This window comes from Mastacembelus armatus, chromosome 17 (genome assembly GCF_900324485.2).
Source record: "Mastacembelus armatus chromosome 17, fMasArm1.2, whole genome shotgun sequence".
NCBI lineage: Eukaryota > Metazoa > Chordata > Actinopteri > Synbranchiformes > Mastacembelidae > Mastacembelus > Mastacembelus armatus.
Genome location: NC_046649.1, coordinates 13,047,732 through 13,068,196, shown reverse-complemented (window position 1 = coordinate 13,068,196; position 20,465 = coordinate 13,047,732). Strand labels below are relative to the sequence as shown.

The 20,465-nt window shown below is 41.9% G+C and overlaps 1 protein-coding gene across 1 annotated transcript; it reads right to left on the bottom strand.

Moving 5' to 3' along the window:
• Window positions 1–895: 895 nt before the first annotated feature.
• Window positions 896–8,682, bottom strand: nyap2b (neuronal tyrosine-phosphorylated phosphoinositide-3-kinase adaptor 2b). The gene is made up of 5 exons (XM_026313392.1): window positions 8,667–8,682; window positions 5,498–6,574; window positions 1,617–2,867; window positions 1,393–1,505; window positions 896–1,190 (listed from the first exon to the last, which is right to left on the bottom strand). The coding sequence occupies exons 1-5, from the start codon at window positions 8,680–8,682 to the stop codon at window positions 903–905; spliced, it is 2,745 nt and encodes a 914-aa protein (XP_026169177.1). The 3' UTR covers window positions 896–902.
• Between the last annotated feature and the right edge of the window lie 11,783 nt (window positions 8,683–20,465).

Sequence of the window (20,465 nt, the reverse complement as noted above, 5' to 3'; positions counted from 1 at the left end):
TATCTCACTTTTACAGGCTTTGGCTAGTTTTGGAAATTATACTGTTTATACTGTATGTTCTAATTTGCTACCTCCTTATCCCACCCTCATAGTGTATCATATTTCAGAAACATTTCACACTTTTTCTGTCCACTACAACGTGCCAGCCAACCGGTTTACCTACTGTATATAAAACAATTCAACCGCTTCAAAAGGCTTTGACGTCATGACTACACAGCTTCTTACTGTAATTCATTAAACTGAAGCAACAAAGTTTCCTGTTTCTGTTCTAGGACCAACTGTTGTACATTCTACAACATACTGGGCCAGGCATGGAGGGCACTGGAACCTAAAGCACGTTGACGTTAACTCCTCAACTTACAATACAACAGTGAAAATGTAAAGTATATATCGACAGAATTGAATAGTCCATTCATTTTAGTGCTTTTGCACACAAAAAAAAGAGTTGGGCATAAAAAAAATTATGCTACTACAGTACAAGTATTAATAGATAATGCTTTAGCATGTAAAATAAACTAAAACAAAAATAACAAAAACATTAGATTGCATCTACATCTACTATCCATAATAATGCTGTTTTTTAATCCCCATTTCATTTAGAAAATATCTATTCATCAAATATCTATTCTACTAGATATATTACAAGAATCCAGTCACAGGAAATAGAAAAATATCAAATATCACCAGTGATGATAAGAAAACATGACAACCTGAACAAGCAGAAATATTGCTATGGTAACCACCATTGTCCTTTGACATCAGCAAGTATCATCCCCCTTAGGGCTATTATTGGCTGTCCCGATGACCCTGATGTTGCAGGGAAGAATCAGCGCAGCCCAAAGGGAAGTAGGTGCGGGTAACCGGGGTTTGTGTGGCAGAGAGATGTAAGCTTGTTGTTACTATCAGATGGCTGTGTCCCAGAACACAGTTGTCTGTGTGGGGTAAGGGGGAGGACGGATCTTTTTGGCCCCGCTGCCTTTTCCCCAGCCTGGGAGGACAGATGCACTTTCTTGTTTACACGGATTCCGCTCCTGGTGCTTGTCCTCACTCCTGTCTGGAGGAAGAGGCCTCTCCAGAGATCTCTGCAGGTGTGGATGCTGTCTGGAGCGGATCTCCATGCAGAGGGTGCGCTTCCTTTCAATCTGATCTAGCATGGTGGTGTCTCCACATATCCAGGGCATCTGGGGCATCTGGGTGCAGAGTCAATGCATTAAGTGAAGTGATTACTGTGCAGCTTCAAGTTGCCTAATTTAAAAAAAAAGTGCCTGAGAACTTGGCCTGTCAGTGTTTATCATCTTCTTGAGCTCATTTATCCATATATATATATATATATATATGTGTGTGTGTGTGTGTGTGTGTGTGTGTGTGCTAAGGAAAAACAACTCTACGTACCTGACTTTGATGTGTTTGATTGGACTCTGATGCTCTCCTTTGTGGCGTTCCCACTGGTGAGGGGTTAACAGGCATAGAGGGTGAGCGGCCATACTTTGACACTGCTTTCAGGTCTACAAAAGAAAGAAAAGTCACATGCATTTTTCAATCTGGAAGTTTTATGTTACAAAATATACAATTTAATGATCAATTTTAGATTTTGAGTTTGATATCTGAACACTCACCATTTCCTGTTCCCATGGTCATCGGTGGGCTACCAGATGATCTCCCATGGTGAGTAGGAGTTGTTGTGGATGAATGTTGCCCTGACACTGTGCTACTATTCCTCTCTTGTGCTTTTGGCTGATCCATGCTATAATGCCGTCGGGGCGTGCCATCTGCTTTGTGCCCTCGTTCTTTGCTATCACACCTATATTCCATCGCAGAAGAGCTTTTGGTGTTTTTCACATCATAACAATGTTGCTCTGAGCCATTCAGACTTCTAGCTTTGCTGTCCCGTCTCACCTCGAGGCCAGTTCTGCTCAGATCTTTACTATCCAGTCTGGGTAAAAGTGGAGGAGGAAGATCTCCATTGTGGCAGCTTCGCTCTCTTACTTCATGCTTGGATTCAGAGCCGTAGCCAACCCTGTCCTTACTGCTTCTGGAGGTTTCTTGTCGTGGTAGGATCTCAGGTGGCTGGTCTATTCTACCTTCATGTCTATGTTCCAAGTCATTCCTTGCTCTTTCTTTGCTATTTTGTTGGGGTAACAAATCAGGATTGTTGTCTTTGCTATCATGTCTGAATTCTGCTCCAGTTCGAGCTCTGTCTTTGCTTTCCTGTCGGGGTAGAAGCTCAGGTGGCCTGTCTCTGCTTTCATGCTTTGAGTCCACACCATTCCTGGCTCTCTCTTTGCTATCCTGTCGGGGTAAGAGCTCAGGTGGCTGATCCAGCAGTCTCTCTCTGCTTTCATGTCTAGAGTCTACACCGTTTTTTGTCCTTTCCTTACTGTCTTGTCTTGGTAACAGCTCAGGTGGTTGATCTAGCAGCCTCTCTCTGTCTTTGCTGTCCTGTCTTAGCAAAGACTCCATTCCATGTCCCCCACTCCGATCTTTGCTGTCTCTCCTTGGCATGAGGTCACCATTGCTGACCCCTCTGTCTTTGGAATCCCTTCTTATCAAAGGGATGGGTTCTAAGGAGCTGCAGCTCCTGTCTTTGGAGTCCCGTCTCACAGGGATGGGCTCTACACTGCTGCTGCCCTGGTCCCTGCTATCCCTGTGAACAGGCAATGCTTCTACACTGCTACATGTACGGTCTTTACTGTTGCATCTGTTTGGCAGTTGTTCTAATTTGCTGTTCCCTCTGTCTTTGTCTCTGTCTCTTCTGTGAGAAGAGTCTTTGCTGTGGCGATCCTTGTCTCGTTTGGACTCCTTACTGTGACTGTGACGTTCCTTACCTTCACGTTTGGACTCACTGTGAGACTTGCTTTTGGACTCAGCTGTAAAAACACCAGGACAAAAATAATCAGAACAGGTGATTCTAAAGTCAAAGGTTGTTCTACTGTGGTTGGTAGTATGATAATAAAGTTAAAAACTGTCAATTGCATATTTGTGAAAAAAATATCACTGTTCATGGAAAAATACTATTTGGCTACAGGTTTATGCACCACTATCAAATATCCTCTAGGTGGCACTCAACACTCATTGAGGCTGCTGCTGTAAACCATTGAAGTTTAAGTCGTGTGGGCTTAGGCATCAGAGCTGTGCTCCTTTCATTGCACGCTAATGATAGTGTCTAACGACAGGCACTATCATTTGTTTTTTGTTCAGCTCTGCGGTTCATATTGCATTTTGTCACTGTCCAGAATCTACAAAATAATATACAAAAGCAATACTGATTACAGTAAAAACCTTTCCTAAACCATTAACTGCTGCCTTCAGATGCCTTTCTATTTCACTGTTTGTCATTTTCTGGTGCACAACTACATTGTGTGCTCTTTTTTTAGGATGCACACATACAATATTCTAATGCATGTGTAGCAAATGCTAATATCTAATATGTATGTCACTGATTCAAAGCTCAGTGAAAACTAGCATCCCCTGTCAAGCCCGCACGTGTCATACTTGGCTTTTTAATGTGTGCAGATCCATTTTTATGTTAGAGAGTAACTGGCAATTAACCAGTTGGTATGTGGGTCAGCTAGCTGTTGCTGCCTCTGTCGCCTTATGAATCAAGAGAAAAAATGTACCTGAATTCACTGTGTTATGATTGTGTATTCATTACAATAGTTGTACTTTTAGCCCGTTGCAGAACAACACATTAAACCTGTCAGTGCTTCAGCCTCATTTACCGCTTGCACACAGTTGCTGGGATAAAATACTAAAAATAATAATTAACAAACTGAAAGGACCTGCCAATACAGCACTATATGGATTTGTATAAAACCCTTTATAAACCAATTGGCACCAGTGAACAATATATTTCCAAAAGGATCTTTTGCGAGATGTAACTGGAAATTCCTAGGGACTGCGTGCAGCATGTGACTTACAGTCACTTAATGTAATGCAGCAATTTGACAGAAATAAACAGCAAATGTGCTACTGACACATATATACAATCAATTGAAAGATGTTTTTATCAGTGAAGTCAAAATAGGAAAATAAATAAATAAATAAATACATTTCCAGCTGCACAACTGTCCCAGCTACTTCATTGGCTTAATCATGAGTGCAGTGTGTGCTGATTGGACAGAAAAGAAAATCAGAAATCCTCTGATCAGGTGTAGATTTGAGTTCAGAGCCACAGCCATCCCCATCAGGAGCTCATTGCTCAGCTGTGGAGCAGCATGCCCTGAGCTGTGATTGGCTGCATTAGTCATGGGGAGGGAATCTGCAAATAAGAAACAGGGATTTCGCCTCCTTCCACTGTTGCTATGTTGTAGTTGCTAAGAGCATTGAGTAAGAATAGATGCAAGGACTATTTGGAGTTCTTTTATGATTTATATACAAAATGCACTTGAATAAATCCTTGTTGGAGCAGAAATTTATAATTTATCAATTTTATTTTACTAATTTTAATTCTTTTCAGCAGCTCAGCTATAAAGAGGGATATAGTTATAACTATGAGGGTAAATTCCATTTCAAATCTCACTCTAAAACATTAATTTATAATTTATATTAATGCATGATTATTATTATTAAACTACACAAAAGTCATGCATTCATAGACCACCCTCTTGCTTTTAGTTTTAGTTACTGCCTGCAGTCCTAATTTTTTATTTCATGTGCATTAAGTAGATTAGGTTTCAAAATATTGAAACTTAATGTGCCTTATTTCACACAATTGTTGCATTATGCACAGACTGAAGTTGCTGCTCGCTCCAAACTCACCATATGGCACAAAATTCCAGCATAAGTGATTTACAGTTTTTACTTGTTTTTGTTAACTTTTCGCCAATTTATGCGCCAATCATAATGAGCATGCAGTGTTTTCGTTCCCTGTTGCATTGACTTTGGCAGTGTCTTAAGTGTTGCATAAGTATCTGTATTTAAACATGATGTTTACATATTTAAAATTAATGCTGCCTGATGGCCTAATGCCTTGAGTAGGTTTTGACAGACCTGCTGTTCGCTTTCCACTATAATCTCCTCAGATTAAATCATACGATCTGTATCAGACTTGGCTTGGTGGGTCTAGATTAAATGGAAGGTTGCAGAGAGCACCACAAATGGGATACCATGGAAGTGATGTGTTTTTTGCAAAGCCTTCTAATTGAATAGATTTAAACTTGTTAACTCAATACAGGAATAAATTACACTATTACTCATTAAGGAACTGAAAACTACTTATTTGTGGTTGCTCTATTTTTTTCTGCAGCCAAAGCTTTTAGAGAGTATCTTCTGTCCAAGGACTCTTTGGGTGTACAGTATGGATGTCCACAGACTATTGACTATTTTTAGTATTGGTAGGGATTAAAAAATGTTTCTTAAAAAAAGTCTGTCTTATAAAATGAAGTTAGATACACTGATTGTGATACTGTTATAAATTGTCTACATCCTTCTGCAATCTGAGACATAAAAAATGTTTATGCAATTTGATAATATATATTTTATGTGTGAAATGACTCACTTTCTCCAGGCTCTTTAGATTTTCTCCCACTAGAGTTTTTCTTCAGCATATTCCGGCCTGTGGTGAACAGGTTAGTTAGTTCGTCCAATGGGCTGGTGGGTGTCCGTGAACGGCCTGTTGACACATTCTGCATAGAGCCATGAAGTCGACCCACACTGTCTTGTGGTGGTGAGCCTTTGCCATGAGGGGTAGCAGAGGCGCTTCGTGGCAGACCCCCGGGGAATGGCATTGGAGCGTCAAAGGGAGGTGTTCGCATGAGGCTCAGAGGGGTTAGACAGCGGCCCATGCTGACTGGTGATGGGCAGGCAGAGTGGCTGCGCTGATAGGAAGATGAGGAGGAGGATTTATAGAGGGTACAGGGCAGAGGAGGTGCAGAGGAGCGTCCAGAGATGGTGAGGGTTGGAGTGGCAGTGAGCTCCCTGCGGATGTGTGCTGACGAGGGGGCTTCAGAGGAGGATGTCGGGGATTTGCTGTAGGATTGGTTCTCAAGCATGGGCAGTTTGGTTACATCTAATGGGGTGAGGGGTGACTCATCTGAGTTGGGTGAACACTGGGCTGGTGCTGGTGGGAACACCAACAGTGGAGGCCGATGGGTGAGTAAATTGGGAAAGGGTGCAGGAATGTCACAGAGAGGAATGTTTCGAGGTGTGGAGCAGCGACTAAGAGGTTCAGGGTCATAGGGTGCTGGGGTGGGGCATGCAGAGCGACATCCCACAGGGTCAGTACGGTACTCCATATCATCTAGAGCTGGATACTTCATCTCCTCATACACAGACTCTCCAGGCTCCTCATCCTCACTCTTCAGGGGTTCTCGGGTTCCAACATCAATTCCACCCATCTCTATGTAGACAGGTTCATCTTCACAGTCATCTGTAGGGCTCTCATCACTCTGTGGAGGTGAGGGGTTGTGTTCGCAGGGGGAGATGACATGGTTGAAGGGTTTGGATGGGCAAACCCCACTGCCCCCGTGACTCTTAATATAGGACTCATCAAAAGAAACACTCAATTGTGTGTTGGGGTTCCTCTTGGGTTTTGGAGGAGGCACCCTCCTGCAGTCTTCACTGCATCCTTGTGGTACTAAAGGATAGAAAATAACAAAGTCTAAACACAAATCCAAGGGAGAAACTCACATTTGAAAGTATCTTTATAACACATATATATATCATATCCTGTTTCCTGGTTTATCCATTTGTTGACTCATATATAATAATTTGTCATTCTGATGTGGATTTAACAAAAGTGTATTTTGCAAATCATTCAACACTAGCTTTAACATAAAGCCCACTGCAGTTTTGTCACATGTAGGTCAGTGTGTGTAGCTGAGAGTAATATCTATAGTCAGATATGTGGGAATAGTTGAGGCATATGCATGTTTGTAGGTCACATATACAGCAGTGAACCTGTATGTATAGTATCTGGGTCACACACAGTGTGGAGCTTCTTGCTGATAGTGATGACGTAGCATTGGAGCGTGACTCTAGATGTGGTGCAGTGAGGCTTTGGTACAGTGTTGACTAGATATGACTCTACAGTCCTAATTCTAGTTTACACACAGTGGACAGTGCTTTATACTGCTGAGTTGCCCATAGTGTTTTTCTAGGTCAGACACTGAGATGTTTGGCTAGGAGTGTCCCGTTCTCTGATAGGCAAGGGAAGATAAGTGTATTTAAGAGTGGGACGATGTCTGAAATTTTCACACTGCAGATTTTAAGCTTTTAATAATTCAGACACCAGATGGCCTTGACACATGCTAACTTCCCGTAACTGTATGACTCACCACCATCACTCCACGCACGTGCGCACGCACTACTGCACATGCCTTCACATTCAGTAAGGAAAATTAGGACAAGCATGTACACATTTTATCACATAGTCTTACAATTATGAAATCAATCTTTCAAGAAAACAGTGAAAACTAACTGTGTAGGTGTCTGTCTTCCTTGTTTCTATCACACCTCAATGTGTACTTTTATGAATGTGTGAAAATTAGCTAGACGGTTAGTGCTGAATGCTCTTTGATTTAGGTTTGAAAAATGAATTTATTGTCCAGAAAATGATCCATCAGATGAAACAAAACTTAAAACTGAAATCATAATTTTATTCAGTGTTTTTGCACTGGTATTTTGTATGCAATGAATTTATTTTAGGTTGATGTCAGTGTCAATGATGCTAACTTGAAATAGAAGGATGCAACAGGCGTTTTATTCATAAATTTTCTCCTCATTACCACTGATCAATAGGATGTTGTAACATGATTTGGTTCCATCCAGATGTCTTCCTGGTATGTGTTTTATCAGGTTGATATAATACTTTGATTATTGTGTGCTCTTTCTTTGCGTGCATATGTGTATGTGCATACAACGATGCACATGCATTAACATTACTCTTTTCCAAATGCCAGATACATTTCTACACTAATGGGTTTCTATGGTGGCTCTTGAGATCTGTTTCAGCAATGGTGATGAATCCTTCCCTCCAAACATCTCTTACTCCCTGTCCTCTCTCTGTTACTCCCTTCTCTCCCCCTCCCTGTGTAGCGGATGTGTTTGCCTGCAACCCCCTCCCCCTCCTTCTCCTCCTGGGGAAAACAAATCTAGGTCAATCGCTCCTCTTGAATGAATTCTACTTTGACAAGCTCCTCCCCTTTCTGCTACAACGCCAGCTACAGCGCACGCAACCCTCCCCTCAGCCAGGGACACCCCCACATTCTCACTCTGATTGGCTATGAAGCCTCAGACTTCAGCATCTCTAGAGCCCCATTGGACCGAGGTGCTCAGTGATGCTGTGATTGGCTGGGCTGCAGGGGGTCTTGTTTCTGTGGGATGGTTGCCGTGGTGCCCAGGAAGATCTGTGTGCACATAGAGAGATCCCCACCAATCTGAGCCAGGCTGGGCGACTACCTCAACATCACATTAGCAGCAAAGCATCCAAACTGAAATGGAGTCAAAGCTTCTTGCAACCTCGAAATCTCTTTGCTTCAACAGTCACCTGCTACGTAGAGTTTTATTTGAAGACACATATCAGTTTTATTTAGCAAATCTTGTTTCTTCATATGCAGTACATGCATTTGCTACAGCCATGCCTGTGTCTGTGGCTAGTTGAAGCATAATTGTCAATTAATTCCTTTTCTTTCCGCCTTTTCTTACACTCACTTGTCCTATAATTATACCCCCTTTTTCATCCATGGTCATACTGTGTTGGTTTATTTTACTTTAGAAAACTGAAATTGCACCAGGGTGCTTCTTCCTGAATCTTGATGGCATCTCTAAATGTTGACTTCCCAGACCACAATATTTTGGCCATTACTGGTATTAGTGTAATAAATATTAGTGTAAATCTGTTTTGAACAGGGCTATAGACATATCAGGAGACTACTGTCTTTTTTACATACAGTTATATAACAACAAATAGCTTTCTAGCTATCAGTATTTGAATATCCATCTTCAACTTAATACACAGTACTTGTTATTAATAGTAATTACAGTTAATTACGGACACTACTCTCAACAATAGAAACTGGTGAAAAGATAGAATGCATATATATATATATATATATATAGCAGTGCTTGATAATTGCATGCACAAGGCACAATACAACCAAATGATTATTGTGATTGCAGTAGGATTGTCTGTGTTATGTAATCTGTGTAAGTGAAAACAGGAGATTTACAATCTGTACTGCAATTTTGGAATCCTCAATTTCTCTACCTTGTGTATTTAATAAGTTTGGAAAGTAGTTTTATTCAAACATGCTACTGTGTTTTTGCCCTTTGCAAAAATAGTCAAATGGAATTGGAACCATTCAGTGTATTGTATCACAAATCTTGTCAGACTCTTTTAAGTATTCCCCAATATGATTATTTAAGTGCAGGATGTCACCTCTATTGTTGCACCCAGAATGTTCTAACAATGGCGTAACCCCATTGTACTTACAGCTAATTATTATTTCTATTCAATCTGCTACTATAGTACTTAGTTGAAGTATGCAGTGAATAGCTAGATGTCATGTCATGATAGGAGAAACAGGGTTGAGGAGGGCACCACAGAGAGCAGCTATATATAGAGCAGCGGTCTGCTATCAAGTGCCACCACCACTCACCGTCACATCTCTCCCCACGGCAGGTGGACATAGGATTGTGGTCCACCGCCTCAGACGACATGCTCAGCTTGGTGGCCGGGTCTCTTCTGGGCTTTGGTGGAGGCTGCTTCCTAGAGGTCGGGCTTCCCACTTCCTCGTCTCCCCCACCCCCACTGTTCCCACCACCCACAGAGTGGAGGGACTGGGAGCGTAAGGAGAAGCCCTGTCCACAGGCGAGGGCATGAGGGTGAGGCATAGGCATGTGTTCCTGTGGATCCGGCATTGTAATAGAGCCCATTCGTAAGTGCTTGCCTTCAGTTGCTATATCCTCACCTGTCCTAAAACAGAAAGAGAGGGGAGTGAAACAAAGTAGAGATCGTCAAAGGGTCAAAGGAACAGAAATATATGTAGGTAGTTATGAACTATAAAATCAGGATATTTGAAGCAAAAGACAGTTTTAGATGAAAAGAGGCAGAGACAAAAACATTCGGAGAGTTATGAGATAGAGAAACGAGACAAAAAACACAATTATTCTTTGAATCATTACCATTTATGCAAGCACATTTGTGTGTAAATATGCATTTCATTCTGTGCAAGTGGGTCAAATGATGAGTTAACAAAAACAGCAGGTGGGCTATTGCCAATGAAAGTGTCTCTCAGGCCAAAATATTGATTTGAGTTTAACCATGGGTATGACCGATGTCCACACAATCACACACAGAATGAAGTCCCCTGGCCTCTACACAATCAATCCCTATAAATGGATGATTAGCCTGAATGGAGCATTAATGATGTCTGAGTGTAGTGTGGTAATAGTGGAAAGGAGTCCTGCGTGTCTGTGTGTGTGTGTGTGTGTGTATCACAGGGTAAATTAGCTCAAGATTTCACCGTGTTTTTGAAAAATAATTAGTAAAAAAGATGAGTATGAGTACTTCAGTTTATTCACTTATTTACATATCAGAGACACACAATTAAACATAATGTCAAATATGTAAATGTTTAAACAAATGGGATGAATTTGCATGTGTGGTTTCACAAATCTCTCTGTTGAGTGAGTTAGTACATATGTGTGTGTGTGTATATGTGTATGTGTGACCCCTCAGTGTGTGACTTTGCTGACTCTGACTCCCTCCCGGCCAGCTGCTGAACAGAAGGTGCTTGGTGGGGTGGGTTCATTGGTCAGGGGCTTACCTTTGCCTGGCAACAGGGTATCCATAGAAACCAGACCAAACTAACTGCCATAGCACAACACTGATAAAGTGCACATTGTAACACTTTGACATGTGTACATCATAACTACATTGCATTTTGTTTAAAGATGACATAGATTCTACAAGAGAAAGGTGGCTGCAGCAACCTGTAGAGCCAACAGTTATTTTGAAGAAAGCTGGAAAAATTGCATCAAAACATGTGATGCATTTTCTTTATAGAGATATTTATCTCCATGTTTGGGACAAAGTGATTCTGAAAAAAAAAAAAGGATAAAATCTTCATCTGCAACTCTCAGCCACAGGTAGCACAGAATTAACAGTCTTTTCCTTTCATATGTTTTGGGTGTGCACCTGCTGTGACTGTGTGCATGCATACCCATATACATGGGTTGTGAGTGGGGGTGGGTGAGTGTGACTGGAGTAGTGGTGACTGGGTTATTTATAGGATATTTGCCCAGTGATTGGCTAGAGGACAGACCACAGGTGCACTTGGACCAGTTGGAGTTGACTTGTTGTGGGGAAGCTCTGTTTCTCTCAATGTGAGAGAAGACAAACAAAATCACAGAAAGAAAACACAAAGACTAAATGTCATCTTGTTAGAAAAAAGGGATTTAAAAAAAAAAAGACATTTACCTGTGAATGCATACAAGTCTGCATAAAGGGTTTAAAAGGGGGAAAGCAGCCGTTTGGAATTTGCATGCGTATGTAAATATAGGTAAATGTATGTGGCAAGCGGGGGTTGTATGTGTGTGAGTGAGTGTGTGTGAGTGTGGTTGTGAATACACTTGCATGTTTAAGTAAATTTGCTGGCATCTGGTGATGTGGATGACCGTGTGAATAACTTCTGATGAAATACAATAAAAGAGATAGAGTGAGATAGCAGCAGGCAGGAAGGCCTGCCTCACTCAAATCTAACATGCTGATCTGATTGGACTATGGCTTTTCCAGCTGTCACCAGGCAGAACACATCTCCTGCATCCGAGTTCACACTTAATCTCTAACAGTTTTTTTTTCTTCTTTATCCCCACTCTTAAATACATTTGCTCTAACAAGCTCTTTCCCCTTACCACAGTCACAGTCCATGTGTCCTTCCCTACCCTTTCTCATATACTAATATACAATATTCTGTTTTCCTGTTCATGCACACACATGTACACAAGCATGCGTGTACATGCTTGCACACACTTACATGAATCCTCACACTGTCTCATTCTCAGTTACTTTAAAAATGGGTTGGCTCATTGACCTACTTATAGGCCTCATAAAAAATCCAGTTATTTTTTTTAGACTCTTCCTCCAGTGACTGTGTATTAATATTTTAGCTTTGGCAACAGCTGAGAGACAGTGGAAGGATGGTAGGACAGGAGATGCCACTTTCCTCAGGCATTGGCCTGCCCCATACACCAAATTACTGTACAGGACTAACAATGAAAATGGGGACATTTCTACTTGCATGTGCTAAAAACAGACTAGGATAGATAGGATATTTTTAAACTTGAACTAATGTTTGAGGTATAAATTTGAAGTCAGCTTAAAAGTAGTAGCATGTACACAGACAAACACTGTGGCAGCAGAGAAACTGCTTTTTTTTTTTTAACAGCCTGACAGAAATATTCAAAGTGTTCCTGAATAAACAAATTAGAAATCTCCACATCTGGTCACATATAGTGTAATATTCAACCCCCAAAATCACATCAATGCAATCTTCTCATGCACAGCTAAAACTCCCAACAGCTGCTAAAATAATTTGTGCTGCATCGGACAGACTGACAGAAAACAAATAATTTTCAGATCCCATGACAACATTGGACTGTATTTCCCATAAGCCTTTCCAAAGAAAAATGATGTTTCTTAACATGCTGGATTATTAGATTTTTGTTTGGCCATCAATCAGAATGATGAATGTGTCCCTACAAGTTGATTTGCTGTTGGTTTAAATGACATTCATCTATTGCATTAGTTGCTTTAAAAACCTCCCCTCACATGGCAGTGCTAATAAAGACTGTACGTTTTCACTATGAAAATTGTATTTGTAATGTTATCACGCTGTATTCACGTGGTAATCACGTTGTGAGTGTGTGCCTCATGTGCTGAAGTTTTGGGATGCCACACAGTGGTGTTGCTGGAGACGGTAGCACTGCAGTAATTGCTTGCTCATCAAGACATACTAAACAGCAGCCAGTGTCACTCAAATCTGATGAGATCAATTGGAAAAACATAAATGCTCTTAAACGATTTAAATTTACCCAAATCAGCGCAGAAGAGCAAGAAGTTTCTAAACACATCTCACTCCCACCCTCACATTCTAACACACTTTCTGTGACACTGATCCTTGTCTTGCTTCTAAATGTGATCTATCTCAAAATTGGAGCAGCAAAGACTTCCATCCAAGGACAAGCCCCAAATAAGTCTAAAAATGAAAAATTAATAATCCTCTATAGATCATGGGGTGCACCAGTCCACGCTGGCAAACCCCAAAATATGGCAACCTGCCACTGCCACAGGGACCCTCTGGCCACTTGTCCCAATTCCTTGCGATCTCTCCCGGAGGTGAACTGCATTTAGAGAACAGCACGCCAATCATGTTCTGTTAAAAGACTACTGAATCTATTATCTCTGACTATCCTCCCTATCCGAAAGGTTAATGTTTTTAGGATATTTCTATGTAAAAACTTTTGTCTGTCTGTTTTCACTTTTAGAAGAACTTTTCTTTGTTCTCTTCCTACCTCCTTATGGCTTCCTCCTGTTTTCTTTTCTTGTCATTTTTCTCCTGCAGGAATGTCTTATTTCTCTCATTCCTGGTGTGGTCCAAGTTCTGTGCTACCAGGCCATTGTAGGCTCTCAGCCCATTCTCTTCAACATACTGGAAAAAACGGAAGGTTTCCTCCTCTTTTGAGCTCATCATTCTTCAAGTGTTTCCACAGCATTCTGATGAGAAAATATGGGAAAAATTAATCAAAATAATTTGAATAAAAGAGACCTAACACAGCATGACATGAGTATGTTCTGAATGCAAAAAAAACAAACAAACATGGAATATAATCATAAATTATTCTTTCAACCTTCATTATTCTAGGTTAACCTTGGTGAAAGGAAAACTGGTCAAAAATGCATCAGCACCCCAGTAATGGCAGACACTGAGTTTGGGTAATGTTGCTAATATTTTTAAGGTTTCTGATTGTTGTTGTTGCGTGGAAGTTTGTTTGGCCAGTGAAAGATTGATGCTGTTGGTGAGACTTGCATTGTGCATGTGTCTAGAGTAAGCATTTTCCCTGGAGGGTTGGATGATCATTCTCCATTGTTCATTGTAGGCCCGCAAACACAGATACACACACACACACACACACACATTGCCATGCACATGTAAATGCGTAAACAGAGATTCACTATTTAGCTACAGTTACTCATAACCTTCAGTTTCTGTGTTTCTGTTTTCTTGTTGGCTGTGGATCAGTAGCAGCTGCTCGTTTTCTCAGTTGTGTTTGCACATTTCCTGGCTGAAATTGTTGGCTTTAGACAACGAAGTGTCTGAATGAATCTGAAAAAAGGGCTTTCATCTTCTGCAGTTGTAATATGTGTTGGGCTCAGATGTGAAAATATAGTACTCCAGGGACAAACCACAGAGATGAAATGAACTAATCTTACGAGACTGTGATGCGTGGTTTTGCGTATACGAATATCAATCTACTTGAAATGTTCTTTGCTGCGTCTTGATTTTGAAAAAAGAATTTTACTGGCAGCATCACTGTCATAAGAGAGAGCATGGATGTTCCTGTGAGGAAAGGGCTCTTAATTGAAACATCCACATGCACACTTTGGGAAGGACTTTGTTTTGTAGCCACTCAAGATCCAAACACAGCATGAAGCATTCAATGGCATTATTTAGTGTGCATGCATGGACGGTAGGCACTTGCCTGAAAAGCTGCGCAACTGCAAAATGCATGCAACATAATCTGCCACTGTCGCATGTGACTTTTGAGAGGCCAGTGGTGAAAGAAAAGAAGACAGCACATGCTTTTATGTAGGTCAGTGTTTCCTGATCAGCCTAAGACTCATGCTTGTTTATGTATGAGAGAAGCACTGAGTGTGTGTGCATGCAGGGAGGGGGAGGGGGCTTATGATAACTATATATGTTTGTCTGTATGTGTATGTGTGTCTGTGTGTGTGTAGGGTGGCAAGGGCAGTGGGGGGGGGGGGTGTTGGAGGACAGCCAGATGGAGATTGCAAGGCCAACTGAGAGGCCGGCCATTGTCTGGTTGTCCTCAGCATCCCTCTAGCTCATGTCTGTCTATCAACAAGTCCAGCATGAGGCCTAGGTCAGCGGGTTTATCTACCAGTTCCACTCCCTACAACACCTACTCAACACTACTAGCATTGGTTTTTACAGGCACGAGGACAGGACTGATAAGAGGCAACAAATGGAATCATCATCTCAGAGCAGAGTTCAAACTAGGGCACAGAGGCCTGGTGTCAAGTGGTGTAGAGATTTTTTCCCCCTGATTACCAGTTCTTATCACTGATGCACAGGCACGGTCAGAGATCTGAGGCTGTACAAAGGAACATCTTGGTTTCTGAGGAGAAATGAGGTGAACCAGTTTGATGTGTGAAGGGTGCAGCAGTGGGAAGGCACAGTTCAAACAGTGTTTGAGCTGAATTAAGCTTGCCTGCCTAATCCCTGTAAGCCTGCAGCAGCATTCTGCACTCGAATCACCTTGTTTATCACACTGTTTTTCCAACCAGACCTTTCACAATGGATTGTCCTCTCGTAACTCATCAATGTAAATGCTATTATTATTTACCCATCTTTATATAACCTGTCAATTGATTAGGGTGTTTTTTTTCCCCAGTTTTTCCTTCTTATTGATTTTTTGCTTCACTTGATGCATTTTTTCCTGTTTTTCTATCACAGCTTTTCTCTGTCACTTTGCCACAACTGACACAGTTTGAACACAGAGGTGCACTTTGCCTTAAAAGTAAATGAAAGTGGCACAGTGTTTCTGTTTCCAGGCAACCATGTCACAGGAGAAGAGCAGCATGGATATTCTAGAGACACAATGTCAAAAAGATTGCAAGGCCAGTAGTCTGCTGAGAACACGCATGGGTGCTTGTGCATGGACGCACACAAACACACAGAGACACACATACCAGTGCAGTGCAGTGCATTGGACCAAGTAAGCCAAGGCGCACACAGGTGCAGCACTTGGCAGCTCTGACAGTGTGATTTTCTGATTTCAGTTGAGAAAAATAACTCTTTTGCATACATTAAGATGACTATAGCATGGGAATTTGCATGCATTATTCTTTGTGGTTATTATAATGTATACTCACAATAGGGCTGTGTCCCTGCTGGTTTGTGGACCAACGTGTTTTCTGTCTTCCCCTGATGAGTCCAGTGCACGCTAGTGAACTCTGACCTATGCTGGAGCACCAGTGCACTATTCCCCTTAAATCCACATAGACATCCATCCATTGTATGGCCCAACTTATTGACTTGCTAGAAGGAGTCCCTGTGACCAAAGATAAAGGTAGTGCTAGAGAGGAGCTGGGCCATTTGGTGCCCAGCCCAATGCTCCCTCCCCTGGGCAGAAAAGGGAGATGAAACCCCTCCAGTCCAGATGTTGTCTAATTCCAAGCCAGGTGCCAGCTTCACTGTTCCACACATCTGCACATGCTAGAGACAGAAGGAAGACGCAGCGTAGCAACAGACCGCACCCGCAATAACTAACATGATACAAATACACACTAACACAATTTCTAATGCTCCTTTCCCAGGATAACTTCCCTTCTGCTTTAACGTGTCCGAGTGCACAAAATAAAGTGACACACAGATGCAAAGGAATCCTCATCCACAGTGAAGGTTGAGATTGAGGTCGAGCAGAGTGGTTCGTGTTTCCAGGTATGGCATTCCCTGTTGGCTCGTTCTGTCCTGCCCAGCCGCACGGGTCTGTGCAGTCAATCTGTGCTTAAGCAGATGACACTGGGCTTACCAACTATAGATCACAACAAGAAGAACACGCCCTCTGCCCACTGTAGCCACCTTCCACTAGAGCGTCATTTTCTCTCTCCTTCCTTGTCCTATGCTGTTTCTCTTGCTGTATGCTTTTTAACTCCTCTTGATAAGCTTTCATGCCCCTGCCTCTTTCACTAGTTAGTCGTTTTGTGGTTTTGCCTCGTGCGTCTTGTCTGCCTTCCCTTCGCGGCTGCACTGTATCTGGAGCCTGAATGTGTTTTTGTGCTTTCAGCACCACGGATAGCTCTCTCTGTCAGAGGTTTTGGAGGGGGGGGGGTGGTTGAGTGGGTGGGCACACTCAATGGAAAACTAGGGAGGGGGGGGGGGGGGTAGCTGAATGGGAGGAGTCACTGGGTTGCCAGGGTGTGACCTCATTAGACACAACCTCCTCTTCCCCCAGCAACCACTGTGCTCCCCCCTCCCCGACGCCCCCCTCCTCCCTTCCCTCTCTTCTACAGCTCGTAAACAAGACCACGACACAAAAACACTTGCAGTGACTATACCATGTTCTCTCAAGTGCATTCATTACACGTACAGTAGCCAAAACAAAGCAGAACTAAACAAAGAGGAGCAAAGGCATGAAAGCAAAATACACACAAAAGAGAAAACAATACTCTGCAGTTTCCAATATACACGCACACTGACATGCTGATGCAAGATTAAAATATGTTTGCATAGACAAACAAAGCAAGCAATTCAGAAGAGAGACTTGTTCCCAGTGGCCATAAAGATGAACAGGATGAAAGCAGGGACAGAGTTGAGTCTGAGTTGTATGTTTGTCAGGGGGCTAATGCGGCTGCCGTGTACTTGCTGCTTGACTGTCTGGGGGACCAATGTCAGTTTCAGTAGTGCTGGCGGTTGTTTATGTGGTGGGAGCACCTGGTTTATGTTATGGTGCAGAAGTAGGGGTAGAATATGGGTGAGCATTGCGGGTGGGGTTGCGGGGGGTGGTGTTGCGCCGGGTTTTGCTCGGATGGATTAACACCGTCGACACAAAAGGATTACGGAGCAGAGATCTGTTGTTTTTGTCGACCCTTCCCTCCATGTCTCTTAACCCCCACCCTTCTCTCCCTCACTTTCCCCCTCCCTCTATCTCTCATTCTGTCTTGCACTTACCAGAGGGAAAAAAGGGTGCTAAAATAAGAGGGTGAAGGCTCCAAAATAGGTTTTCACAAACATGTGCTGGTAAGTTTAAGGAAGAGAAGGCGATAGTGCTAGTGGTGAGTTCAGCAGGCTAAAGATGTGCTGGATTGCATATGAAAATGCATGAGGAAAGGAGAGGTAAAATGTGATGAAATTAAACAGTATTTCACCGCCCGCAGTTCAAACATTCCTCTCATAACAGCACGCCTCATGCCATAAATAGCCAATTGCTATGATCTCACTGAGATAAAATGCTCTGTCAAAAGGTAGTCACCCCCTTTTTCCATCTATTGTGAGTGATGTGGTTGAGTGGTCACACACAAAGCAAGTCACTCTATCCAGACCAACTCAGCACACACACACACACTCACACACATACACACACACACACACACAAACAATGCACATGCACATACTGTCTACCCAAAGGCCGTGGTCTGACCTCAGTCTATATGTACAACTTCAAAGAGAATATTTACGTCCCATCAGATTTCAATGAATGCAGACATTGAGAAATTCCCAGGGGTGAATGGGTTAAACACATTTTTCCACCTGTGCACAACATTGCATTGTTTTGTGAACATTGATGGGACACTCCCTCAGGGACAGAATGGAGAATTAAATAAGATACAGTGCCTGTAACTTTTCAGTTCACATACGCTTACAAACGCACAGAGACTTGCATACAAAGAGGAAGGCATCCAAACTGCTTGAATATATTATTGGAAGCATGTTTTATTGTATTCAAATGATTTTAGGATGATGTTGATAATGATATTTATGTATAATATATGATTAACACTGCCAATTGAACATTTGTGGGAAGAAGCTACTCAATTTTAGATAATTGGCATTATTCTATGCTCAACAAGTACTTGTTAAAATCAGTACTTGTGAAAAATTCCAGAAATTAGACCCATAACATTGGGCAGCAGATGTTTGGTACCAACATATTATACTTTTACTCTGATTTTTTATCTGGAGACTGGTCATAAGTCACCTTATCAATTGTGTGGTTAGACCATATCATATTTTATTCACTAGCAGCCAATAACATGAAGACAGCCAATCAGTCTTGTTAATGGCTAAGTAAAACAACCTTTCTAGGTCACATATGTAGTGGAATATGATTGTTTATAAAGAAAGACCAATGTGCCCTAAAGTAGTTGCCTGGTACTCAGTTCCGTCATGCATGTAATGATGTATTGATCCACTGCTGTAACAGGCTAATGAAGAGTCTATAAAAACATTATATCAATCAATTAAATGCCACTGAGGAAACAGAGTCATTAAACACAGAGCAAAGACTATCATTTACATGATTTTATTAAGCATGATTTCTTTCTACGGCGTACTGGCACGTACACATGGTGCTACTGCAAATGATATCGCTTCTAAGGAAGGTGTGGCATTCACTGTTCTGCCTGAGAATGTCATGCGGGTGGAGATGAAGAAGGCACTGGCAGGACAGATAGTGGGATGGTGGCACTGGATATGTCAGACTCTCATTAAAGATGCAGCATGCCTTACTTCCACTTCTCACATCTCCACTCAAGAGAAATGGAGCATACGTTTTCTGCTTTGACCACTAATGTGTAGACATTTGACCACTCCATGTTTCATGTATGGATGCAAGTAAAATTTATTTATGCATTCCTTTCCAGTTCACTGTAAAGTATTTTGTAAGGCTTGCAAGATCCTACATTACTTTTTGGATTTTTTTTTTCAAAAGCTTATCTACTCATTCCTTAGAATTCAGCTGCACAACATGAGGCGATGTTCTATTTAATCAAGCTTCTCAACACTCATTTATCACCACTTCCTCCCTCTAGAGATGTCGAGCTGAGGCATGTCTTTAACAACCACCCTCCACACTTCCCGCTGTTCCACTAAGACAGAGAGGTGAAAATGAGAGACTGAAGAGCATAATCTCTCAGACGGGCAGTTGAGGGGTCCAATCTTGAAGGTTTAACCCCCTGTAAGCCCCTTAAATCCCCGGTTTAGAGGGCCAGAACTGATGAGCTAAAGCCCCCACAGATTGTCTACTAACTACTGCATAGAGACACAGCAGGAAAACACATTTTGAAGGATCCCCTGCTATGTGTACTACAGCCACCTCATTCATCACCAGTCCAAGACAAAGAACTGGATAGGTTTAATTGGCTTCAAAGACTCCACAGTCACACACATGGCTAATGTCTTTAGTTTTAATGTAGACAATCAGAAAGTGCAATTATTATAAAGATACCATGCGCGACTGATGACTTACTGCTAAACACAATCCTGTGATACAGGACATGTCTTCCTGTTCAAGGTTTGGATTTAAGGTATCTATACTGGCTGGAAAAAAAACAACAACAATTCTCTCCGGTCATTTCCTGAAACCTCAAACAAAGTAAAATTATGAAAAACACAAAACAAACAAGCAAAAAGCATGATATAATTTCCATCTCCTACTGACCTGTTCCTGAACTGTGTTAATGGAGCAAACAGAAAATTTGCATAAATGATCCCTAATGATGATTG

Coding starts and splice junctions, on each gene's coding strand:
- nyap2b (XM_026313392.1), bottom strand. Junction 1,506..1,616: donor GACCATGGGAACAGGAAATG/GTGAGTGTTCAG, acceptor TTTCTTTTGTAG/ACCTGAAAGCAGTGTCAAAG. Junction 1,191..1,392: donor ATCAAACACATCAAAGTCAG/GTACGTAGAGTT, acceptor CTCTGCACCCAG/ATGCCCCAGATGCCCTGGAT.